The 12,500-nt window shown below is 42.8% G+C and overlaps 4 protein-coding genes across 7 annotated transcripts in view; 1 reads left to right on the top strand and 3 right to left on the bottom strand.

Annotated features, from left to right (window-relative positions):
- The window catches only part of LOC125951853 (cullin-1), a 5,943-nt gene extending 3,774 nt beyond the window's left edge, over positions 1-2,169 (bottom strand). The window contains exons 1-3 of one of the 3 annotated variants that reach the window (XM_049680931.1): positions 1,890-2,169; positions 1,055-1,291; positions 880-965 (exon numbers count right to left, since the gene is read on the bottom strand). In XM_049680931.1, coding sequence (XP_049536888.1) covers positions 880-965; positions 1,055-1,111 — 143 coding nt within the window. In that variant the 5' untranslated portion in view covers positions 1,112-1,291; positions 1,890-2,169. Of the gene's footprint in view, positions 104-190; positions 401-879; positions 966-1,054; positions 1,292-1,889 lie in introns of those variants that run through there. The other 2 variants (XM_049680932.1, XM_049680935.1) reach the window with 2 other exon arrangements.
- A 394-nt stretch (positions 2,170-2,563) lies between these two features.
- Positions 2,564-7,873, top strand: LOC125959516 (uncharacterized). Its single transcript, XM_049692340.1, has 17 exons — positions 2,564-2,761; positions 2,890-2,945; positions 3,039-3,183; positions 3,301-3,733; positions 3,813-3,950; positions 4,023-4,204; positions 4,276-4,402; positions 4,472-4,594; positions 5,477-5,649; positions 5,851-5,906; positions 5,980-6,121; positions 6,270-6,338; positions 6,439-6,853; positions 6,929-7,066; positions 7,136-7,317; positions 7,389-7,515; positions 7,595-7,873. Exons 1-17 carry the CDS (start codon positions 2,681-2,683, stop codon positions 7,798-7,800), a joined length of 2,793 nt encoding a protein of 930 aa, XP_049548297.1. The 5' UTR covers positions 2,564-2,680; the 3' UTR covers positions 7,801-7,873.
- Positions 7,874-8,199: 326 nt separating this feature from the next.
- On the bottom strand, positions 8,200-11,348 carry LOC125950142 (uncharacterized). Its single transcript, XM_049677819.1, has 4 exons — positions 9,893-11,348; positions 9,210-9,347; positions 8,797-9,127; positions 8,200-8,733 (listed from the first exon to the last, which is right to left on the bottom strand). Exons 1-4 carry the CDS (start codon positions 9,960-9,962, stop codon positions 8,457-8,459), a joined length of 816 nt encoding a protein of 271 aa, XP_049533776.1. The 5' UTR covers positions 9,963-11,348; the 3' UTR covers positions 8,200-8,456.
- A 554-nt stretch (positions 11,349-11,902) lies between these two features.
- LOC125950141 (WD repeat-containing protein 7) overlaps positions 11,903-12,500 on the bottom strand; it is an 8,771-nt gene continuing 8,173 nt past the window's right edge. For both annotated transcript variants that reach the window (XM_049677817.1, XM_049677818.1), the window contains one exon: positions 11,903-12,500. This exon is cut by the window's right edge and continues 1,058 nt beyond it. The gene's annotated coding sequence lies outside the window, so the exon portion shown is untranslated.

The raw sequence follows: 12,500 nt of genomic DNA, 5'->3' as shown, positions 1-12,500 counted from the left end.
AAGAGCCAGAATCTTATCTTTGTTACGCCTCAGCAACGTCATCTGTTCACACTAGGCGTTACGAGAAACCACCCTCAATCGATGTTCCGTTGATGCTCTAGTGCTTTTCAATAGAGAGTAAATCGAAATTGCAATCAGGAAAAAAGAAATCGTTAAAAATAGATCGTCAGTTTGGCACAGGACGACGCACTCGCCTCAACCTCCCAAGAACACAAGTAATGCGATCCAAGTGAATAATTCACGTCTCCTTGTATCGACTGCGGCAACTAGCTTGGTTCTATGCAAACATGCAGAATTGAATTCACGAGATCTTAAGTGTTCTAGATAGAGCTCTTTGTGATGCCTAGAGTTTGTTCGATTGTTCACTCATAACGGTTAAGATGCACACTAGTTACTACTTCCGCATTGGCAATACGGTGGCGCAAACTTGTTTTGCGTTGCTGGTGTTGTCGCCACCAACTACAGTGTCCCGTCACTTTCACGCGTACCTTTAATGCACACACGTGATCGCTACGAATTGCTAGTCACACAAATACCCATCACAGCAAACCTGGGCTATAGGCTTTGCACGAGCAATCACGCAGACTTCCGCTTACAATCCAGTTAAGAGATTATGGTTACCTTCTTGCAACGCACATCTACCCTATTTTTCTCTCTATCTCTCTTTCCAACTGCTCACCCTTTTTTGCATGTTCGCACAAACTTCGTGAGGTCAAGGAAGCACAAAGATTACACATATGCACACTCGGCTGATTTGCAGCCACCAAAGTGGTGATGATGGTGGTGGTCCTTTTCTGAATCCACTCAACTCGCGGATCGGATCAACTTCCGGCTTGTATCCGGTGTACTGCAAAGAATAAGGAAAGGGCAATCACTTACGTGTACAACTCCATATAACGGGCGATTCCGAGGCTGTGCTCTCGCTTGTAGACCTGCTTGATACCGCCTTCTAGATCGGTCCATATCTGCACGGCAACCAGACGGGAAGTCAAAGAAATGATGTGATTAAGATCCATGATCGTTGGACCCAGAGATGACGAAAACGGGTATTTACCTCTTCAAGATTAATATTTTTAAGCCCTGTAGCCCCATGAGAATTTAATTTAGACATCGAACCGAATCTATCCCAGTCGAGGTTAAATGCGCCTCGCTTATGAGTCCTGAAAGATAGTTGCAATTATCGCCCTTTGCGACTGTTATCACTTTCAAGCCCGTTGCTAGACGAAACCTCGCGGCGGGCTTTCAAATAAGCGCTGATGTTCAGAGATACTGCGTGTCTTCAAAGCAATTCCTGGAGTGGATGAAAATCGAGAAACAATCGAGAACAGAAAAACACTTTAGCTGTTGATTTTGAAACATTTGAAATTGTATATGCACACAAACAACGGACCACAAACAGACGCAAACACTGCGCAAAAAGGAGAAAAGCGCTGCGGTCCTATTTTTTCGTTTTTTGAGTTTGCGAACTTCTTTGAAACAATCCCTTTTGTTCAATCACTTCTCACATCACAATCGCGTTACGCTAGGGGCGCGGGCAAGTTGTGATATCGGGAAACCGTGTCGCGCATCTTGCATCACGAGAGCACCACTCCCGGGCCAAGCTTGGAACGAACGATTTAGCAAATAAATCACACTTTTTTCGACGTATTTTGGAAATCCCTCGCCATATGTGCAACACATACGCGTACAGATAACACGAATCTTGTGGTAATGGGAAATTTTGGAAGCTCTCCTTTCCCTCACCACACAACTTCCGCATAGCCTGCGATTCCAGCGAATTCGTTTTACTAGCAACAAAAGGGTTTCGTCGTGGAATGGGAACGGAAAAGCAGGAGGAGGAGAGGAAAAGCAAAAGGCAACAAAAAAATACATCACTGCGCCCCCCTTACCCGCGTATGGTATGGACGAACAGAAACGATTTTCACGTCTCGCTGGCAAATCGCTACACACCTAGGCCACCCCGATTGACCAATCAAGACAGGTTAGCTTCCCGTTAGGAGTTTTGGGCTATCGGAAAAGAACCTCCTCAGCCTTTACACACGCTGCACAGCGATTTTGGAACTTAAAAACTCGAAAGAAAGAAACCGAGCCAGCAGAAAAGTAACTTTCTTTCTACTTCGAGCTCTGTGAAATCCACTTCTAGGGAAAAATGACAGCCATCATTAAAAAACACTCCGTTCCTCAAACGGTACTGTGTGGTCGTGCTCTTCCTGCACACGGTTTGGAGCGCAATGCGCGACAGAGATGGCAATGGTGACGAATCGCGGAAGAAAAAATAATTGCCTGATGTGAATCGACAGCTCTTTAGATGGAATTCGTGAAATATTTCCTGGCGGTTGCTGCTGAGCTGACGATTAGCAAAAGATTTACGCGCTAATTCCAATCCAATACAAATCCAATTACGCATACATGCTTTACAGACAAATTCTAAAAACATCCAGATTCATAAACAACTTAAGAAATGCCCTACAAAACTGGTCGTGCAGCGAATATTAAACTTTAGACCACTTTCAGGTACTTGCTGGCAACTGTCAAAGAGTAACGCTACCAACATTCAATAAACATACTGGTATTTGTTTCCCGCAAAAGGGGGTCATCGTTTCTTCAGTTGCGTGTCGTGCTTGGTTTTGTCGTGAGTTCGAACTTAAGTTCTTAAGCAGAGCATCTTTTTTTCACAGAAATGGTGGCTGCCAAAAACGCCTTCGCCATAGGCGACCTGGTGTTTGCCAAAGTAAAAGGCTATCCGGCTTGGCCAGCCAAGGTAGGTAGCAAACCCATGGCCAGCACCATCCAAACTTGGAAGTCGTGGACGCTGCAGAACTATATTAACGTGGTTCTACAACTAACATTTTCTCTCGTCGTCTACTCTTGCAATGATACTTATTTCAGATAATGAAGTTCGAAAAGGCCAAATACAACGTTTATTTTTACGGTACCGGAGAAACGTAAGTTGGGCGTAGCAGTATATTAATCGGACTGGATTTTATTTGAGCGTATGTTGGCGTTGCTCGCGTTCCTTTTCTTTTGGCCAATTCTAGGGCAAACATCAAGGTTGACAATTTGTTCCTGTTCGGAGAGGAATCGAAGGAAAAGTTCGTGACTGATAAAATCATGAAACGGAAGGGTTTTAAGGAGGCCCTGATTCAAATAGAATCCGCTTCAGCTGGCCAAGACTCGTGCCCGGTGAGTGACTGAAGCCACTGTACCCCGTTTAAATCACTTCGCACTTTGGCCATGTGTCTCCTACGCTTCCAGAATTAGAAATTTATGTTATGCTTCTTTTCTTTTACTCCCTATCAGCTTTCGTACGATGTCGCTATTGTGCGGTCGAGTTTGGAATCCTTTGTACACAATGAGGACAACGAGGCACGTAATCAGCCCAGCCCGTTTGTAAACTCATATGCTAGGAACAAAAGTAAATCGTCCTCTCAAGCAAAGCAAATTGGCTTTAAATGGAATACTTCACCTTTAGCTCCGGCACTTGGAAAGGGAGTACTGCTTAAAACGATTAAAAAAGAACCACGGGAGTTGGAGACGTTTGATGCCCCAACGAATCCCGACGAGGAATTTGTCAGTCGCAGTGGCAGAAAAATTAAAACAAAACGGTTCATGGATAGAGACGAGGAAGACAGCGCACAGAATGGAACAGCTCCCAAGAAAAAAGCTCCAGGCGTACAGACCAAGAAAGATCAGATAAAGGTGATGAACGGTAAATCCAGATCAAATCCATTCGGTGAGTGAATGTAACATTTTCTTTATCTATTTAGTTTAAGTTTGTTTAAAACTTTGCAATTGCATTGTTATTTCTTCAGAAAACATAAGCAATGAGCGCATGGTTTTCTTAAAGCGAGAACGGGAGCTGGTGGAGTGCGTATTGGAAATTAAATCCACAGTAAAGTTGGCTGGCGCGAATGCCGTGAGATGCGTTGAATTGTTGGTCCAGTTTCAAGGTAAGATTTGTGAAGGTTTAGTCGTTGTTTATTATCTGCACATTTACTAAATACGGCTAATCGATCTTTAAGATCTGAAAATAACCCCAACGATGCTGAAAAAGAATCCCAATTGCATCGAGGTTATTAAAGAACTGCGTTTTTACGTTGGCAATGTTGAAGCTTGGAATATGGATGAAAAACAGAGGGTTAACTTCGATTATTTAGCCAAACAAATCCGCGACAAAGCTGAAAAGATCTACAGTCAATTTCCGGTATGTCGAATCTGGAACTCGAACTAACAGAGCAATGAAACACACTGATTCATCATTGATTTCTTTTCTAGAGCATGTTCCCCGAGCTGGATAAGGACGTACCGTTTTGGCCGGCATTTCAGGAAATGGTGGCCAAGTTTAACCTGGCCACTCAACACTTGTCTTCGGAAGAGCTATATTTGCTGGTTGACGAAACAGGTAAGTTGCATCATTTATAACAGGTAGTTGCATCATTTTCCTAACACTGCTTTTCTATTTTCCAATCAGAAATTGATCAAGCCGACGATAGTGCTTCGCAAAAAGAGTCGAAGGCAGACGAACTTCGCGAAGTAGCATATACTTACAATCCCAACCTTACGGTATCCGAGATAGAGATACAGGAAAAGAATCTATAATAACAAAATATACAAGCACGCTAAATATGTGTGCCAATCGCGAGAAATTTGTTCTTATCTCGCTATCCTTGAGAAACAAGATAGAAATCGTTTCCAAAATATGAAATCGCGAGTGGAGTGTCGACCTTTTTATAATTTAAGCAACATCGGCAACATCCTGTTGATGGTTACGAGAATAAAAACATCCGTTTGTCGCAAAATGGCAAAGATTAAAAGAGCCGCCCAACTAAAATCAAAGAAAAATCAAAATTTGTAACGTTCACACTCAGGAGCCAAGAAAAACCTCCGCTTTGGCCCCTAAAGAGCTATGTATGGTCGTCCCAGTTCTGCATTCCCCTTGGCACGCTATGCTCGACAGAGATGGCAATGGTGACGAATCGCGATAGAAAACCAAATTGCCTCTACTCTTTAGATGAATTTCATGAAATATTTCCGGTATGATGAGAAACAAAAATAAAAATCCACGCGCAACTTGTAAATGCATCCATTTTCTATTTTTACACATGTTCCAGTAACAACCAGACAAATAACTCATGAAATGAACAGAAAAAGTAGTCAATCACCAAACTTTCGACTGAAAAAGGTCTCAATATGTTTTAGACCATTTTGGAAAAACGTCGTAGGCCTGGGCTACACGGTGCGCAAACTCTAGCCAAAAACCAAAAAAATTATTGCCAAAAAGTTTACGTTATATGATCTTTTCGTGATTTGCATCGATAGTGAATGATTATTGCTAATGGATTCAATCCTTTCTTCCGCAAAAGAATCCTAATTCTCTCACTAAACTCGATAAATGTTCAAAGCTACCCAGTTTGCGCCTCTTAACCCGACCACGTAAACATGTCTATGCGTGAACTTTTCGGCATCCATTTTTCAGTTTACGCTCCGTGTGGCCCCGGCTTTGTGTTTCGCTGGTTGACACATCGCAGTAAAAAATCGAGCGGGGACAGAGCATCTTTTTTTAAAGAAATGGTGGCTTCCAAAAAGTCTTTCGGATTGGGCGACTTGGTGTTCGCCAAGGTAAAAGGGTATCCACCCTGGCCAGCAAAGGTAAGACACCGGCGAAAACAATAATCGAGGGCCTTGTCCCTCGCCACAAAACTACAAGCCACGATATGCGCCTTTGCGTGCTACGCGTTGTGCTGGTTCTACAAGCGGCACCACAACACGGAAACCAATATTTCATTATCACAAATCTTCTCTTTCAATGTTCCTTTACCACCATTCGTCATTCGTCTTCGTAATCTGCAGATCATGAGGATCGAAAAGGCCAAATACAATGTTTACTTTTACGGCACCGGTGAAACGTAAGTTAGATACAGCAATAGATTACGGACTGGATTTTTATGTAAGCGTCGCTTTTCTTTTGGTTTATTGTAGAGCAAACATCAAGGTTGAAGATTTATTCCCATACGAGGTGTCGAAGGAAAAGTTTGCAACCGAAAAAATCATGAAACGGAAGGGCTTCAAGGAGGCTATGATTCAAATAGAATCCGCTTTGGCGGGCGAGGACCCAAGCCCGGTGAGTGAAGCTACGATAATCGGCAGCTTACGTCTACGAGCGTTTAACAATGCGCGCTTCGGTCATGTGTCACGATTGCATGTTCTTTTGTCGTGCTTTCGAAATGGAAAAAAGTAATTTTGCCTTATTTTGTGATACTCATATTTAGCTCTCATACGATGTTGCTGCCGTGCAGTCAGGATTGGATGATTTTGCGTTAGAAAATGAGAACACTGAGGCAAGTAATTGAAAAGTGCTAAACAATCGTATCGTTGATCATTTACATTGCTTCTGCGGCTGGAATTCACATTACCTAACGAATTCGCACATCATTGCAGGCTTCGTTTAGTGAATCTCGCATTTCGGCTAACTCAACTGCCCTGGAGACTAGCACTGTGAAACAGGAGATTCCGGATGATCAAAATGGTACCGCTGTAGTCACACCGAAACCAGTTAAGGAAAGTAAACCTATGGCCAAGCAAACGAACGTCCAAAAGAAAACTGGACCTATTCAATCAATCAAAAATGAGCCACGGGATTTTGAGACATCTGATACCCAACCAAGTACTGGTGAGGCAAAAGAATTAGTGAGTCGCAGTGGTAGAAAGATCAAGATGAAACGATTCATGGATGGGGACGATGAAGACAGCGCACAGAATGGAACGCCACCCAAGAAAAAAACACCAAACGTACCGATCAAGAAAGAGTCGGTGATTGCTACGACGATCAGCGAACCCAAATCAAGTCAAACCGGTAAGTTTATATAATATTTAGCTTATAAAAATACGGTTATTAAAGATTCCTTTTGCAATATATATATATATACAGATAAGATAGAAAGCGAGCGGATGTTTTTCTTGAAGCTAGAACGCGAGCTGGTGGAGTTGAATTTGGAAATTAAATCGACAGTGAAGTTGGCTAGCGCGGATGCCGAGCGATGTGTCCGGTTGTTGGATCAATATCAAAGTAAGTATTATTCGCACTTGGCTGTTGTAGTTTGTTCGCTAATTTATTACATTTATTTTTTATTTTAAGAGCTCAAAATAACGCCAACAATGCTGAAAAAGAACCCAAACTGCGTTGAGACCATAAAGAGGCTTCGGAAATACGTTGGCAATGCTAAAGCATGGAATATGGATGACGCAGAAAAATCAAAGTTTGACATCCAAGCACAGCAAATTCGAAACAAGGCCGATCTAATCTACAACCAATTCATAGTAAGTAGAAGTCACAGTAAACAAACCATTGAGGATGAACTTGTGTTTGATTTTATGCATTTCTATTTTAGAATATGTTTCCCACACACGATAGCGAGATATCGTTTTGGGAGGCATTCCGGGATATAGTGGCCAAGTTTGACCTGGCAACTCAACACCTATCCCCCGAAGAGCTATATCTGCTGGTTGACGAAGCGGGTAAGTATCATCATTCATTTACAATATCAAACGGAGTGCACGGGCTGTTTCTAACAATCCAACTGTTTTACTTCCTTAGAAATTCGCCAAATTGACGAAAATGCGCCGCAGCAAGTATCAGGCGTAAATGAAGTTGGTGAAGAAGAATCTACTTACAATCCCAACCTAAAAGTATCCGGCGTAGATACCGATGATGGCTCTGCGACTAAGGAAAATGCGGGGTCGTTGAATGTCAACACTGCTTCTGGCAATGCCGAGAAAAGTACAGGAAACCTACGGCAATAGGTTTGAAGTGTAATTACTTTTGCATTATCTGACGAAAAAAGTTTCATGCGAATTAAGTGCATGCAATAGAGTACATTTACGTGATTTTACTACTGGTTCATCAAGCACCACCGCTTTAGTTCGCTAAAGTCTGTAAATCCAATAGAATTGCGTCTCATTTTTCATCTCACCCCCCTGTTAATTCAGTAACATCAATTATGGGAGGACATTTTGTCGGCTAAATTCAAATGCCGGTTTTCTAAATAGTTTAACCATAATGATCCTAACGGAAAAATAGGTAGATTTCCACACGAGGGTGATTGCAACATTATTTGAATATAATTTTTAATATCTTCAACCATTCAAACAGTATATCGTCATTGGAACGTAACAAATGTAAAGTATCCGAAACTTCTCCCTTGTAGTCGGGTACAGAAATCCAAGAGAAATAAATCCGGTCGGTGAAGCATAACAAGTTTGATATTTAATAACGATCGCTCCGTGGGATGCGTTATGTATTTATTGGGCAAACGACAGCAGTTAACTGCGGGACATTTATGCGGATTGACGGCTCATCAGCTTTATTAAATATGACTGCTTACCACTATTACTACTATAAATACTGTTGCAGAACCTTACGTAATACGATGTCGTAAATGCATTCTATTAGGTGACCATTATTCCTCTTCATCATCCGTCTTTTTATCACTGTTTTCTTCCGTGGTGATACTATCTGATCCCGCCTCACCAGGACCCGGTTTCTGTACCTTATTCACAGACAGCCCGAGCCAGTTGGAAATCATTGCAATGCCTTCGTCAGTCGATTCGCTGACCGCTGCTAAAATATCAGCCGTAGAGAGATTGTCGAGCAATGAGAGCGCCGAGGTGGAATTACTAGTCGGTGTCGGTTTCTCCGGTACCGGAGCGATCGGTGGAGTCACCGTGGTTTCCTCGCTGCGAAAAGAAAAGAAGCATATCATTCAGATCTGGCATATGATAAGGTAGAACATTTCATACCTTTCGCTGGGAATCTGTTCACGTATTTGCTCTTCGGCGGACTTGATGACCTCCATACCGTTCGGGCCCATCCGGAAGCAACCGAGCGGAAGTTCTATCTGAACGTCACCCAGCAGCATCGGTTCGAGCTGCAAGCACCCGCGAAGACCTTCGTCCGTAGGCAGCAGCTCGCTGAAGCGAGCACACATTTGGGCGAGGCTAGCGAAGATATTCAAACACGTGGGTGCTGGATCGGGCCCTTTAACGCGCTGGCTATGCAGTACACTGTCACCATAGGAAACGTTCAGCGCGATACCTTCCTCGGCAGATAGATACTTTAGCCGCACACAGCCTAAACAAAAGGACGAAAGGAAGCGTCATGTAGCACCAGGCAATGAATACCGTTGTTTGTCACCTTTGCGCTTAACACTTACCAGGGCCTCCGAGATCAATAAGCGTCATGTTGAAGTCGATACAGCAAATGCAGGAAGGACCGTTACAAAGACAATTGCTTGGACCAGCCTGCTGTTCATCTTTGGCTTCCGCATCATCTGCCGCTAACGTGAGATAATCTGAATCAAATAAAAAAGGACTATTTAGTAGCAAACCTGTCCATTCATGTAAACCAGACTCTTTATCCTTTTACTTATCATCATACTCTGTTTGCCATTCGATCGTACATTTTTGATTTTAGCTTCAATCAAAGCGATTTACGGAACAACGGGTTGCAATAAAAATGTAGTCCCTTAGAACCAAACATCGGTTAATTTAATACTTACATCGAAAATTAATTCTATTCCTAAGCTAATTTTTCCTGTTTTGAGATTTTCGCAACAAGTATTCAATTAGGAAGAAAATGTATCTTTTCTTGAACACAATTCACATGACTTAATAGAAAATGTGGCTTTAATGAAAAGAAATTTAATGTGTTAATTAACATACGACCCAAACTAAGTTATCTTCAACACAGAATTGTTAAATTAAATTTGAAACTTTCTTATTATGCATTGAAAATATATGTGTAAGGTCTCAATAACCATTGCCGTGTCTTATTCCGATTGTGCGCATCATAATAGCTATCTTGTACAGTATTTAAATATCGAGACCGATTACTTACCCAAAATACTGGCAGAGAGCGCCGAAGAGCATAAATAGGTCAAAAGGAGGAAACACAACAATTTTTTCATTGTTCCGTGTACCGTCGTTTCACTTCTCCTTTTCTCTATTCCGACACCTTTCGCCTTCTCTGTGTGATTGCTTTGGAGCACGGGATGGAATCTTCTAGGTTCCCTTAGAGAAGGAAGAGTCAGAGAGTAACACCAGTATCACGACACGATCCGGATGTACTGCGAAGGCGGTTCGGTCCAAGTTCACACTTTCACTAACGCAAACAACCGAATTTGGTCTACTGGGATAGTACTTAGACCGGCAGATGGGTGGAGTAGGTGGTATTCTATCTTCGCAACAAACCCTTCTGCGCTTGCTCTTGTTCCCCGTTTAAAGGAAATGGTCGTTCTATCTTCTCCAAAATATGGATTACCGTGGATTCGTCTGAGAAGAAACTCCTCAAGAAAATTGAATAGGACCGCTCCGGTTGCCGCACCGATCACGACTGTGATCCACTAGCCGCATAACGTGATCGGGAAAGCTTTCGGTTGGGCCGATATCTGCTGTCTTTCGTTTGTCTCGTACGCGTACGTACGACCGAATCCCGTAGCTCTGGATTCGGAACCATGCGGCGAATGCGGTGCGCGGTTCGAAAAGAAAAAGAAACGATCAAAGCGACGAGCAAGCAACGGAACCACCCAGACACCAAATGAGAGAAGAAAGGAAACGGATGAGTAAGCGACTAGGCCGGACCGTGCCATCGACTGCATAGGACCCACGCGAGAGTGTCCCCCGAATGCTTTTCAACTTTCCATGCCCCGAGCCTCTCGCAGACGGCTACGTGCAGCATCAACGGTCAGCTCTGACGAGTGCGCTCTCAGGAAGGGTTCGTTGCTGTATCGCCCAGGTCTAACGTTTGTCTCGTGCCAGCATCGATAAGGTTAACAGCCGTGGTTTATCTTGCTATTAGGCTGAGGTGTGCACATACACTGTACACTATTATCATTGCCATCTTCGATGTTCACCCTAAGCTAGGAGAATGACCGAGCGGGCAGGCGATGTAATAATCAATCTCCATCCTCCGCCTTCCCGCCCACAACATCTTTGGAATGAAACAAGATTAACAAGAAAAAAGGAAAGAAGAAAATGAGAAAGTGCAGTCTGTATGCACCGGGAGAAGACCGAGACCGTGAATGGAATGGACCAACAAAGACGCCAACCAATACACACTGAAAACCCTTCCCCTTCATCCTCGAATACTAGATAGTAAAAACTGTTTTTATGCCTTTTTTCGTCTGAAGCTGAACGTGATACGTTGCAGCTGGAGATCTTTTTTAACAACAGGGCGTTCAAGTTCACCAAGACGCGTCAGCTGAGAAGATCACGGTCATTGGTCAATACCGGAGAGGCAATGATGCACATCCAGTGCCGGTCGGTTGTCAAGCCCTGACCTACCCCAGAATGTGAAATCTAGGTCACCCGTGCACTTTGTATCATTAGTTGGCTTGCTCTTGCTGGGCTTTCTTTTGAAGATTTTCACCTCTACCCCCCAATTGCTCCAACACATGGTGCACATATTGGTGAATGGCCACTGCACCGGAATAAGCAAGGCCCTTAATTTCCTGTATTTGTTGATACTGGGTATCAGCACAGGTTTATTCTTTCGCTAATGTTTTAGAGGTACATACTCACATACTGTCAGGAACTGGAAAAGTTGGAACTTGGAATGACTTCGAAATTTGAACTTGCTACGATACACACACTTAACGGGTGCGTAACACAGGCTATGTTTTTTTTTCGCGGTACTAATTGTGACGATGGATGATGACACAGCCTCCCGCGACTCCTACGTAATATACCATAGTAACCTCCTAGAGAAAGCATCCCTCCTGTTCAATAGAAAGTAACGCAAAACATTATTTGTTTATCATTTGATTATTCATGATCAATACGAGGAGGCGAACAGTGATGTCAAAAGACTGTTTCTTTCTTATATTTTAATGCAAAGGAGTAATCTTGGTTTTCGGGTATCCATGAAACTTAACTATATATTTATCGCTTTTATATGGAACCATAGCTTGTTTTGGGTTTACCTATATATTTTATGTGCACGTATCGTGTATATAAGCATAATAACCTTCTCTTAACATGTCTTGAAAGGTGAGAAATAGTTTAACGCTTATGATCTCCTTTTTTCTTTAAACATGTACCTTTTGCTAATTATTGTGAGTTTATCGCTAATTCTTGATTCCAGCAGATTACTTAATGGTGATTTGTTATAATTCAACTACTGAATAATAGATTGTGTATGCATTTCGACACACGGTAACACATATGACTGAACTGAGACCAACTCATTGGCTGAATAGCACCAGTCCCAAGGGGAGTTAACTGTTCGGGTCATTTCCAACCTCCATTAATTCCTATAATAATAATACTTGAACTTTATGCATACACATATCTTTGAAATAGCATCCGTTTCCTTCGAATTGGAACTGCGTTTGCAGAAAACTATGAGGGAACCGCCAAAAAGACCTGGCTGGCCAGCCAGCCAAGGCATGACATTCACGTTCGCGTTGGTCTGCGATATGATCTAGGTCAGATATTCACCTAGCGGC

This window comes from Anopheles darlingi, chromosome 2, assembly GCF_943734745.1.
Source record: "Anopheles darlingi chromosome 2, idAnoDarlMG_H_01, whole genome shotgun sequence".
Taxonomy (NCBI): domain Eukaryota; kingdom Metazoa; phylum Arthropoda; class Insecta; order Diptera; family Culicidae; genus Anopheles; species Anopheles darlingi.
The sequence above is the reverse complement of the archived record's forward strand: the minus strand, read 5'-3'. Positions and strand labels throughout refer to the sequence as shown.

Bases quoted from the DNA above. Each gene is read 5' to 3' on its own strand.
- LOC125950142 (XM_049677819.1), bottom strand. From the start codon at position 9,962: ATGAAAAAATTGTTGTGTTTCCTCCTTTTGACCTATTTATGCTCTTCG. The intron at 9,128-9,209 runs GTAAGTGTTAAG...CCTTTTGTTTAG, and splicing joins TATTGATCTCGGAGGCCCTG to GCTGTGTGCGGCTAAAGTAT. The intron at 8,734-8,796 runs GTATGAAATGTT...TTCTTTTCGCAG, and splicing joins GAACAGATTCCCAGCGAAAG to CGAGGAAACCACGGTGACTC.
- LOC125959516 (XM_049692340.1), top strand. From the start codon at position 2,681: ATGGTGGCTGCCAAAAACGCCTTCGCCATAGGCGACCTGGTGTTTGCC. The intron at 4,205-4,275 runs GTATGTCGAATC...TTTCTTTTCTAG, and splicing joins AGATCTACAGTCAATTTCCG to AGCATGTTCCCCGAGCTGGA. The intron at 7,516-7,594 runs GTAAGTATCATC...TTACTTCCTTAG, and splicing joins TCTGCTGGTTGACGAAGCGG to AAATTCGCCAAATTGACGAA.